The sequence below is a fragment of the Apodemus sylvaticus genome, chromosome 6 (assembly GCF_947179515.1).
Source record: "Apodemus sylvaticus chromosome 6, mApoSyl1.1, whole genome shotgun sequence".
Lineage (NCBI taxonomy): Eukaryota > Metazoa > Chordata > Mammalia > Rodentia > Muridae > Apodemus > Apodemus sylvaticus.
The window spans coordinates 134,576,670-134,589,733 of record NC_067477.1 but is presented as its reverse complement, the minus strand read 5'-3'; the positions used below and the strand labels follow the sequence as shown (position 1 = coordinate 134,589,733).

At 46.4% G+C, this 13,064-nt stretch overlaps 1 protein-coding gene across 1 annotated transcript in view; it reads right to left on the bottom strand.

The window, feature by feature from the left end:
• The window catches only part of Prkce (protein kinase C epsilon), a 497,167-nt gene that overhangs the window by 148,077 nt on the left and 336,026 nt on the right, over positions 1–13,064 (bottom strand). Inside the window, exon 10 of the mRNA XM_052186512.1 lies at positions 12,405–12,578. Coding sequence (XP_052042472.1) covers positions 12,405–12,578 — 174 coding nt within the window. The remainder of the gene's footprint in view (positions 1–12,404; positions 12,579–13,064) is intronic.

The window sequence follows — 13,064 nt, the reverse complement described above, 5'->3', positions numbered from 1 at the left end:
ACTTTCTTGAAGTTTCCCTTTCCTGACTCTGTACCGGATGATTACTTTAAGGCTCAGGAGTTAGCCAGCATTGTAAGAAAAGCTTTCCCACACACAAAGAATAAGCTACTCTTTCCATGATGCTTGTGCAGTGCGTACACAGGAACAGAATTGCTCCTGCGCAGTTTCAGCTCTGCTCCTGCCTGCTGTCTGGGGACCCGCTCACCTTTACCTGGGCATCCGGGCATTGGGGGATGAAGGGGGCCATGACAGGAGGAGGAAGCCCAAGGCACCTTTGTGGCTCCCTTTTCTGTGAAGCCATGTTGAAATACCTATGCCTACCTCAGCGTCATTATCCATGAAAGGGCTGACAGGATTGGCTAGTAAGGAAGAGATGAACTCATGTCCTAAAGCCAAGAGTATGACATCTGCTGCAGTGCACTGATAACAGCTGGGAAAGGGAGCAGAGTTCTGTCCCTGGTTAGCTGTGTGATGTACAAGAAGGTATGCCACATTGTCATGCCTTAGGACACTGGCCTCCTACAGCTCCTGGAAGGAAGGATTTGTCAATGGCTATAATGAGCTTTGGAAAATGGCAGACACAAGGTCAGAAACTGTAAAAAAAAAAAATCATCTCCTTGAAGTGACTCTCTCTCTCTCTCTCTCTCTCTCTCTCTCTCTCTCACACACACACACACACACACACACATGTGCACACGTGTGTGTTTTACACTAGCTACTTTGGAGACACCAGGGAAAGGAGATATTGTCAAGTAACAGCTAGAATGGAGGTGAAGGGTTAACCGTGGCATGTCCAACAACACAGGCAGAATCTGAAAGGGATGCATGACAATTATGGCTTCAAAGTCGCCTTAATCATTTATGATGTCATTTATAGATTAAAATGCTAAGATGCCTAAGGTTCTCACAATACAACCTGCCAGATGCAATGTTTGACTCTATTTTCCTGGCTATAAAATGTGGCTTCAACAAAGTGGAGGGAAGAAATCTCATGTAGTGACACTTCCTTGTAATCTCTCTCTGTTTCTCTCTGTCTGTCTCTGTCTGTCTGTCTCGGTCTCCGTCTCTCTGTCTCTATCTCTCTCTGTCTCCCCTCCTCCCCATGGATTTATAAAACAACCATATTTTCCCTAAAATATCCCAGCACTGAAAACAATTGTCTGCATTGTACTTCCTTGGAGATTGTTTACAACACTTGAAGAGCTGAGGCCAGTTCCCCATCTTTTCAATCTCAATGTTATCTTAACATAACTGTGTCTTTTTGGTAGCTTTACCTATGAAAGAGCCGTAGTCAACCCACTGGCTCTTCTCTTCCTCGGATGCCCGAGGATGACTTCTGAGGGGTCATTTTCACACTGAACCATTCTTATTCTCCAGGTCACCCACATTAATCTTACTTTCCCAGGAAGGTCAGAGGCTCCTTGGACAAGAATCACACCTTTCCTATCCCAGTTAGTAATCTTGGAAGTCATATTAATCTTGGGAAAAGTAGCCCAGTGACACTGAACCGAAGATACATCAGGTACTGGAAAAACATTCAACTGATTATATGTAAATGTCACTTCTTCCCTAGTGGCTGGCTCATGGTGCAGGTGTATTTTAGCACATCAGGTTTTTCAGTCACTCCACTGAACACCTCTATATCTCATACATTTATTTTTTATAATGGGAATTTGACTTTCTTTGGAGAGACAAAAAATTCACTTGTAAATTTACCCAGTTTGTTTTTAAGGTCCGATTATATTTTCAAGTTTTCTGCCAAGTGGAGTGTTTAATCCCCAAAGTTGGGCAGCTAAGGTGGAAGAATCATGAATTCAAGTTCAGTTAGGACTAAGTAGCAAGTTTGAAGATAGCCTGAGCTATATAACAAGTTTCTATTAAAAAATAACAAAAACTTTCCCAAACAAAACAAATAATCCCCCCCCCCCAAAAAAACAACTCAAGAACTGCAAGCACCTGACACTTGCCATGATTTGGGAAACTAACTCTGTTTCTGTCGATTGCATTTACTGGGTCCTAACCTCCTGTGTTTACCTGGTCCCTAGAGCACAAGCTTTATCTAGTTATTTAGGCTACTTTTTCCCAGATTAATGTGGCTTCCAAGATCATTAATAAATTTCCTCAAAAGAATAAAACTGGATAACTGTGACTACAGAAGTGTTGCAACAATATCACACTTTGGTGACGATAATATGTTTTTAGTAATGACACTGGTTAACCTAGAAAATGTCCATCAGTTAGAACTTGAAAAAAGAAGTTGGATTCAAGCTGTTGCCGGAAAACCAGAACAGAATTAGCCTGGGCTGCTTAAGTGGTGGCAGGTCGGAGAGATCAAAGCTCGCTTTCTCTGCCTTCTTTGATGCACAGACTCTCGCTGAACTGTGCCTTCCACAGTCTGTCAAGAGGCCAGGGGAAAACAGCAAGCCAATGGGGATCAGTCCAAGCCCGACTCGAAGCGCTAGCAAGCAGATCCAGGTAAGAGGCTTAGTTAGCTCCCTAACAACCTGCACACAGACCCTCCTGATAACGTGACCTACACGTGCCTGATGAATCTCACATGGATGTAGTACTGAGCCAGCAAAGGCGTTTATTTTCACATCCACCCAAACTAAGGGAGCTGACGGAGAAAATTCTTTTTGTCTGGGATCCATGCTGGCGTTCTCCTTAGAACATCATGGTGAAAACGAAATGTTCCAGTGGGGGTGGGGCTGCAACTTCCTGTTGGCTCTGCCAGTGACATTCATCCTAATTCCAGGAAGAGGGGTCTGTGTATCTCCTTGATTCCCAAGTGCAACTCGGATTGCCCAAGATACCATCCCTAAACAGTCATCCCAGAGATCCCTGCGCTACATGCATTTAAAGTCTGGCTACCTTACTATAAACAAACCAGTTGACATTTCAGTTACATATTGTCCTCTTGGGACTCTGTTTGTTAATCCTTAGACTCCAGCCTCTTCTGAGCAGTCAGACAAAATGAAGTTTCTGGAAGCCAACTAACTGGGTTTGAATTCAGGTTCTGTAGCTTTCTGCTGTGTGGTCTCTCAGGACGATACTCCTACTTCTTGGGATGGTGTAAAGACTGGGTTAGCAGTAGTTAAATTGCATGAAGTTGAGCCTGGCATTTGGAATACTCTAGGAGGTGGTTATACTCTATCATTACTGAGCCAAGAAGTACAGAGTACCGACGAGGGCTGGGATAGGATACGCCTCACAAGGACTCTCTCCCTTCTGTGAAGTCCCACCTCTGGAGTTTCTGTTGTCTCCCAACAGCCTATCAAATTGAGTCTGGAGCCCTCAAGATCCAGGCATCTTCCCACCTCTGAACTTACTCGATGGAGGACAAATTCTTTAATACAGGAGCTTCTGGGGAAACATTCCAGATCCAAATAACAATATCTATTTCTATATTGATAAAATGGTCTCAAAATGTGACCTTCATTGAGGACAGGACAGAGGCAGGCAGATCTCTCTGAGTTTAAGGGCAGCCTGGTCTGCAGAGTGAGTTCCAGGATAGCCATGGCTATACAGAGAAACCCTGTCTCAACAACACCCCTCCCCCAAGGTCTTGTAGACAGGCCTGGGCTGAGGTAGATTTTACTGAATTGAGCTTTGGAAAAGAAGCAGTAAGCAGAAGCCCTATCTGCAGATGCTCTTAGAGTCTTCATCCCATCCACATCTTTGCAGCAGATTAAGACTAGAATGGCCTTCCTGGGGGTTCCTGGTGAATTTCACATCCATAGACCCTTAATGTCAGATTTGTGAGAGATCTCACAAATCACATATTCTGGGCTCCCCCGTGTCCATCTCTGATTATGAACAATCAAATTAGTGACCACAGAAGTGTCTCCAGGCAAGCCTCATAGAAGCCAGAACTATAATGGCCATTCTCCCTCTGGTATACCATGGTCCCTACAAATCAATAGGGTGCGGTGGACTCAGATGGCCTAGTGGGCTGTACCCACCAGCTGGCAAGACCTTCAAAGCCACAGCAGTGGGGTTATCTGAAGGATCAGAACCCATGGGAACAAAAAGTCCAGGTTATGTGAGGAAAGGGCACTGCTTTGGGGGAGAAATTTCAATAGACAAGGCAGAAACTTCTCCCTGGAATGACCCATGTGACTCTCTCTGAGGAAAACATCACACCACTATCAAAATTCAACACCCATCTAAAAATAGAGACTCTAAAAAAAGGGAGTAAATCCTGAAATCCAATCGATGAAGGTGCTAGGGAGAGACCAAGGGGCTGACGTCAGCCATGAGGAAACTGGCTTTGTTTGGTCAACAGATTAGATAACTTTGGCTTCTAGTTTTGGATTTCTACATGAAACTTTTCATTTGGATTAGGAAACGAGCAATTGAGATACAAGCGTGCCGCCACTTACCAGAGCAGGCAGCAGCCTACATCTCCCTGTCCCATTGGCCCAGAGCGCCCTGGCCAACCGGTCTGTACTAGTCAGTAGAGCCTATGCCTTCCTCACAAGCTGGCTGGCCTCCTAGATACAGAGGGAGACGGAATGCCTGAAGCCAGGCTTCCCTTCAGGGCCTCTGGGCTCCTGGGTCCTTCAGACGGCCTCCTCAGATGTCCCTGCTTGTCTTTCTCTCCTTCAGTTCACACCACACAGAGTTGCACAGGCTGTCATTTCTAAGTCATCATTTTCTAGAACATCTTTAAGGAGGTCTCTTCCAGAGTGAGTCTGGACTCTTCCTTCTCTGGCATTGTTAATAGTACTAGCACTTAGTCAGAATCTCTCACATGAAGTTGATGACTCTGTCGTCCCCACACCTTCTGCCATTCAGGATCTGTTCGAAGAAATCTCTTGCTCTTTAAAACTCTGTCTTCTCCTCCCGAGCAGTAGCTGGCCAGAGCCCAGGCCTTCCCCATCCCTTCCCACAGTGGCCTTCTTCTACCCCCAGGAGGCAAGAGCAGGTGCTGTGACCCAGTCCCGGCTCTGCCTTGCTGGGAATGTTAGTGTGAAGCTGGACAAAGTCGGGCTGCTCTGTCAGATGGGGAGAGTGGCCTGTGAGGGCATCCTGCTGAGACATGCGTGGGGTCAGCATGAGCACACACACACACATGGGGTCTGCATGAGCACACACACACACACACACACACACATACACACACACGCACACACATGGGGTCTGCATGAGCACACACACACATACACAGACACACACACGCACACACATGGGGTCTGCATGAGCACACACACACACACACACACACAGACACGCACACACATGCACACACGAGTGTTAAAGGTGTTTAACTCTTGGTTTGTGTTACGTCAACATCAGTGGGTTATTTATAAGCTACAGTCAAGCTTGTATCATAGAATATGAGAGGTACAGAGCTGGTGGTTGGGTTCTGAGAGGCTAGGGCCAGCCTCAGGCAAAGATGAACGAGGACTGTGGAGAGTCTAATCTCTCAGATCAACCCCCTTAGAAACCAAGCATTTGTGGCCACCACCTACCTTCAGTGCACGATTTCTGTACCAGGGCCCTTATGTAGACTAGACGCCTAGAAACCATCCAGCTGGAGATTACTAAGAGTAAGGACAGTAGGAATTCTATACGACAGACGCCATTTTAGGAATATATGTATCAAGAGTGTGTTATTTTTAAAAAAATCAGGAAACACACATAGTTGTACCCGTAAAAGTCACTTGAATTATTCTCTCTTTTTTTTTTTTTTTTTTTTGGTCCTTTTTGAATTTTCCAAAATTTCTACAAAGCATAAAGATTCTTGGTTTTGTCATGGTGGGGCACACCTTTAGCCCTAGCTCTCAGGAGACTGAGATAGGTGGCTCTCTGTGAGTTTGAACCCAGTCTGGTCAGTGTAGTGAGTTCTAGGCCAGCCAGGACTATGCAGTAAAATCCTATCTCAAAAAACCAAACCAAACCAAACCAAACCAAACCAAACCAAACCAAACCAAACCAACCAACCAACCAACCAAACAAACAAACAAACAACCAAACCAAACCAAACCAAACCAACCAACCAACCAACCAAACAACCAAACAACCAAACAACCAACCAAAAAAAGACCAAAAAAAAAAAACAAAAACAAAAACAAAAAAAACAAACCAAAGCCCAGTGTTTGGGAACTAGAATGAAGCTGGCACTTTCTACCCTGAGGCACGAAGAGAACGCTCCCACGAGGTAAGACCATGGCCTCCCCTGGCCACCATGACATCCTGTGACAGAAAATATGGTGCCTCATGACCTGGACATAGTAGGAGGTCAAAGCACCATGACTGAATAGAAGTCTGTGAGGCCCCACCCAAGCCGATTTTAGATTCGGCAAGACATTCAAAGCCCGGGGACAGCTGGTCAAGCCAAAACGACAAGCTCTGGGCTCCACGACCAAGGCCTTGGTTTAAAAATGGAACACGATGCAGCATACTCCAAGCTCACCTCTGGCTTCACAGGCTCAGATGCAGGTGCGCACGCCCACACGCAAGTGTGTGAATGTACCTTTCACCCCGTGCCTGCCCCCAGGGTTAGATAGAGCATTTGTTGTCTGGTTGGTTTGGGTGTTTTGTTTGTTTGGTTGATCTTTCTTTGAATCAATCTTCTAGGGGAGAGTCACTTCAAACTTTCTATCCTCCTGCCTCAGTCTCCAAGTGTTAGATTTATAGGCCTGTGCCAGAGGTGGTAACTCTTATGTCCATTTGATCATAATCACATGTGGAAACGAAGATGAGGGTAACCGCCCTTGCCGTACTGTGTCGTGTGAGGAGGATGCTCTAGGCGGAAGCCTTTGATGGCGACTCCAGCCCAGTCATACGGCTTCCTTACGTGCAGAGAAGCTACCTGATGTGGCCGTAACAGCCTCTACAGTAAGAGGCAGCACTCCTCCCTCTTTGCCATGGAATGGGGACACTGGAGCAAAGAGAACTCTATAACCTTGCATTTCATTCTAGAATGGATCCTTGTTTCAAGACCTGAGAGGTGGATTTCTTCATCAGGCCTGATGGGTAAGAAACTATGTGGCCCCTCTCCTTGCATTCCCACCCCATCCCTCCACAGACGTCCCTCAGTCATCCTCAGGCAGCAGAGATACCACTCAGTGACTTTAAATACTGACCCTCCTATCAGAGTCTCCGTAAGCTCTTGGTCGCTTGCAGGCCACAGGGCCCCTGGGTGTGTAAACTGGCTAAGCAAGAGAAATAGCATTGCCACCCAGCACCCCCACACAGGATGCTCTTTGGCACCAAGGAGACGAGCTTCCTGCAGTCACAATCACCAGGTAGGCCACAGTGCCACACAAAGTCCAAAGCGTCCACGCACACTCACCTCACCTAAGCCTGGAAACATTGCCAACCGTAGCACTGTGGCTTAGAATCTTCCACTGGCAAGCGTGTAGCATAGAGTCCCCAAGGGCAGCTAATCCAAACCACCTAGAGAAGTGAACATCTCAGGCTTTGCTTTCTAGAAACAACCAGCAAAGGGGCCAAAAGCCCTGCAGCTCCTCCCCGGCCCTGCTACCTCCAACATTACGTGGGGCAGCAGGCCCATGCCTAGCGTTCAGGTTGCGCTCCCTGTCTCTCAGACTTGGATTGTTATTTATTAGATTTGCCATCTCTGTCTTCTCTGCTGGTCCTCTTGCTCTCCTGCCACTGCCCCCCTTTTCTCCTTAGGGTTTACTCTTCTGTTAAAAGTCAAAACAAACATTAGAGTTCCTTGAAACTACAAATTCTCTTCTATGTTGTCAACACTTGCTCTGGGCAGCTCTCCCCATGCCCACAGAGACGATTAAGGCACATTTGAAAAACATCTCCAGTTGCTTTTTAAGGATTTTCCATGCTGCATGTTCCCCGGGGCTGGAGGGAGGCTGGCCAGCAGAGTTCCTGTAGGAGCTCAGCCTTGTTTCCCCAGTTTCCTTCACAGCAAAGTCCTCCAGGATTTGGCTTCCCAGGCCTGGCAGGAAATGCCAGAGTGTGGGGGATGGGCACAGTGTGCAGAGCTGCAAGTTTTAAAGAGGCAAGATCAGGGGTGAGACTGGCCAAGCCAGGGTTTGTGGGATCCAGTCCGAAAGGAGAGTTTCGTAATGGCGACGATAAAATACAAAAGAGCAACAGCTAAAAGGGCCTGGGCATTTGATTTTCTGTTAACCACAAAGTCAAAATACATTTTGCTCCCAGGGCTCTCTGAGCTCTGCCAGCCAATGGAGCAGGCGAGTTCGGAGAAAGTAGCTTCTGCACCAGGCTCTAACCTGGAGCAGGAGGACCCTGTCTTTTGGAGGGTCCCCAGCACTGCCATGTCCCTGCCCCTCAGCCTCCGACTTAGCAAGAATTTGTTTTTTCTTATTTTCTCACCATACACACACACACACACACACACACACACACACACACACACACACGCCTCTTTCTTGTGCCTTTTGTCCACAGAGAAGCAGAAGGGGCTGTGAAGTCTCGTGTGGGAGAATGTCAAAATGCAACCTAGGAAGAACTTTAGAGCCGTCTCTAGGCGCCCACCTTCCTCCCAGTGCTAACCCCATTCCAAAGGCCAGTTCTGTAGCTTCCTCAGCCCGACTCAGGTTCTCTAGAACCTCAGAACACAGCAGAATCTCAAGTCTAGCATAAGGCCCGACTCCGACGGGTATGTATTTGTGGTGTTATGGACTGGCCTACCTGACCATTCTCACTGAGGCTGGGTGCGGGAATCATTTCACTTGCTTCTTATCTTCCAGAGTCTGTGGAAGAAGACTGCGGCATAGTCGAGAAAGATAGGACAGCTTAGTAGTGAGAAATCTTATGTCATGATTTGAATTTAGGTTGGTCCCTCAGTAGGCCACTGCCGGAAGACTTAACTGGGCCGTTGTGGTTACAGCCAGTGGCCCTGTACAGTCACCATCACCGGGTGCCAGGGAAGACACAGGCCTGACTTTACTCTCTCCCAAGCTCTGCCAGCCAACCTGTACACGGCACCCAGCTTTGAGCTCTGCATAGTCTCCTGAGACGCTCTCAAGGCAGCCATGTCTCCCTGAATACTAAAGCCTGAGTCTATTAGTGACTTTTCTATTACTGTAACAAGACATCATGACCAAGGCAACCTAAGAGCAAAGAGTTTCTTTGTGCTTGTGGTTCCAGAGGGGTGGAGTCCATGATGGCGTTGCAAAGACATGGCGGCAGAAGCAGCAGGCCGAGGGCTCAGATCCCGAGCAGCAGCAGGAAGCAGAGAGCACAGTAGAGATGGTGGGGGGCACCTGAAGTCCAAGCCAACCCCAGTGACACAGTTCCCCCAACAAAACCACATCTGCTAAGCCTCCTCAATCACTGCCACCAACTGGAGACCAACCGTTAACATATCTGGGCCTGGAAATGTCCTGTTCATGCCCAGCCCCACATTGAGGCTCAGCCCAAGCCTAACTTCACACCCACTGTTGCTCTGCCCGTTCTAATCAAGGATGAGACAAAAATCTTAATAGGCTTAAAACACACCTTCGTGCGTTTGAATCATATATGAAAATCTTAGTCAAAACCACAAGAGTATGGTGGCCAAGGAATGGTACTTTTTCAGGGAAAACAACATCCAAGCAAGATTGAAGACTGACCACGGATCGTAGCTGCCTTTTCTGCTTCCACTCCTGCCCAAATCTCACCCTTCAAAAGCACGGCTGTCCGGCTGGACCACGAAGAGTAGCCGCTCGCTCCCGGGTCCTCTCGGTTTGAATGTCACTGTAACACTAAGGATTACTTAGTGCTGATTTACTGCAGATGTTAGGATGAGCCCGAAGTCCTGTGCCAGTCACCCAGTCATCCTTCCCCAGGCAAATCTGTGTTCTGCTGAAAGCCCCACCCCAAGCACCCACTCCAGTCAGGAGGACAAGAACCAATCTTTAAAACCATGACTATTGGCCAGCAAAGCACAAGTCCATTTTAAAAATTAAATTTGGGGTCTGTAAGGTGATTCTTCAAAGGTTCCTTTTATTAGTAAATCAATTCCCTGTAGTAAGATTAAATTCTAATTTATTAAGAAAATAGAATATATACATGCTATATAAACAGGTATCAACCTGCTCCTGTGACCTAACACTGGCCTAACAGAAGAATCAGTAGGTTTCTGAACTGCAGAGGAAGTTTCTCTTCTCCTTTCCTCTCCTCTTCTCTCCTCTCCTCTCCTCTCCATCCACCCAGACCCTCCAAACATGCAGTTCATTTCCTTAGCAGTAAGTAAAATTCATGGCATTTTCCAGTTCCTCTTTGTGTATCAATGAGAAACCTTGACTTTGACATTCTTCAGTGCATGATTTGTGAAAAATGGTGGCATTGATGACGCCACTACCCTTTCCTGCTCACCCATCAAGCAGACCGTCAACTGTGACTTTCCAGGAGCCATCATATATTGGAACCACATAGAGCCTTCATGGCTAGAGCCAGCTCTTGCAGGCTCCTGGGCCTTGTGACCACACATTCAGAGAAAGAACCTTAACGTGGCCCCCTCTCTACACAGCCACATCTGCCAGGAGACAAAGATGGGCCTTGAGAAACTGGTGGGGCTCCAGCCAGTTTGGCCACAGCAGACAGCCATACCAGATCATGGCCTCACAGGGGTAGCTATCCCAGCAGCCTGAGGTACCAGGTCTGACTGACAACATGAACTGCCTGTGGACAACAAAACCTGGTATTCATAGGCCAGAGACAAAACTGTTGCCTAGTAGGCTTGAGATTCTAAGTTCAATTTCTAATACCGCCCCCCCACACACACACACAACTATTGGTTCTCTAAAACAAATTTTTTCAATGGTACAAAGAGAAAAGTAGACTAAGTGGTTTTTGTTGTTGGCTGTTGTTATTGTTTTTAAGACAAATCTCAGAACTACTGGATGTAGGCCCATGTGAAAAGAACCACAGACAATAAAGACACATCGGACCTGACACATTTCTCTTTAATCTTGAGTTAAGTTCTAAAAGAGTTAGATATGGTGTCTCATGCCTATAATGCCAGGACTTACGAGGTAGAGACAGGCTTGTCTCGAGTTTCAGGCTAGTATGAACTGAACTTCAGAATGAGGTCCCATTTCAAAACCACAACCACAACAGCCGCGCTGTAGTAGGAGCGAGGAAAGCCAAGCCCATCTCTGGACTTGGACTGCCACACTGGACTCTGCATTTGTACACACACATGAACTCACACTAACCTGTTTGGAATTACACAACACAAATTTAAAAGAGAAATGAGACTTAGCCACCAGTCCAAGGCTTGCCCAGAAAAGAAACAGATTCTTATGACGTGGGGTCTCTGAGGACAGTTTCCCAGAGACAGCAACCCTGGTGTCCCTGAAAAATAAGACACAGAATGGCCGGGCATGTTCAGGTGGTTCTCATTTCTGAAGAGATCAGAAGGATAGGAAAACTTTCCTAGATCAATGTTGCTTAACGTGGACTAGGTGTCAGGCGTGGGTTGATGGGGAGAGTCAGGACCAAATAAATTGGGCAATTGTGGATTAAACTAAGGTAATCTTTCTTTGTATGCTGCAGGACTCTTCTGGGATTCCAGTGAACAAATGTGTCCTGAGACTACTGGATGGATGCTTGGGCCACAGTCTTTCATTCTTAAAGCTCCTCAGATAAGCAATCAGAAACTGCACGCACACACACACACACACACACACACACACACACACACACACACACACACACACAAGTACCTACACACATGCAACCCTTCACTGTCTAGGATCCAGGCAAGAATAGGTAGGAGTCTGGATTCTTCTGAAGAACCAAACACTACAGATTCATAATGCATCCTAGAAGACTTTCTCCTACACACGTCCAAAAAAGGAAAATAAAATAAGAATTTTATAAAGAATATGTGCTTTTTCCCTAAGAATAATATAAACCAGATGAGGGAAACAGACATTCATCCTTTACTGCCACCTGCTGGCAGCCAGACACAAATACGGAAACTTGTATAATGGTTGGATCTCACCATGGAATTTCAAGCATTTGTTTGGATTCAGCATCTCCTATGACATCACACAAGTTAGAAGATTAGGGTAGCTTTTGCTTTCCTTTATTTCTTTATTTCTAGGCTGAAATGGTCTTCCTGTTGATAGAAAGGAGCTGGAGCAGGGTATACACCTCATCTGTTGGTTTTTCCAATGAGTCAATGCTGGGGTTAGCTGTTTGGCTTTGGGTTGCTACACTTTGAAAGTGCACTATCGATCTTTCATCCCTGCACAGGCACACACATGGAAAAGTCCCATGACCCTGACAGAAGAGGGTGTTCAAACGAACGCCTATCTCTACAAGGGTAAAATCCACTCCGCCACACAAAGTCTTGGAGAGAGGCATGCAGATGGTCAACATTGATTTCTGACAGCCTAGATTCTGTGTGTTAGACGCCGCAGTGCTACCCATGAGGATGCCCGACCAGCCCCTCTCAAGCATACCTTGGTCTGGAAGCAGCAATAGAGTTGGGTTAGGTAAGGGTGTTTGCGAGCTAGAGCCAAGATCCTCTTCTCTGTCATCGTGCAGTCCACATCGTCATCCTGCAGGATGACGTCCTTCTTTAAGACCTTCACAGCGTAGACTTCATCTTTGCCCTTGAGTTCCGCCAGCATGACCTGCAACCGGTTTTAACACATCTGGTCAGTCTTCATACACATGGAATCAAATGACATCAAATATCTAAATGCTAATTGCTTTCATTTTTAATGAAGGTGTTTAGGAAGTTAACATTTTAAAAGTTTAGGGAAACTACCTAACTTTTTTTTTTTTAAATCTCTAGCATGGTGCTCGGGTAAGAGAGTTTTTTTATATATATAATTTTTATTTATTTTATGTATATGAGTATACTGTAGCTGTCTTCAGACACACCAGAAGAGGGCACTGAATCCCATTACAAATGGAATTCATGTAAGCTACCATGTGGTTGCTGGGAACTGAACTCAAGACCTCTGGAGGAGCAGTCAGTGCTCTTTACCGCTGAGCCATCTCTCCAGCCTGCATTTCCTGATTAAGAGGGCCACTTTATGAAATCGTCTGTGAGCACAGGGCCACTTTCACCTCCCCCTCCTGTTGGCTTGCTTCCTCTTCCTTGACAAGTGGGA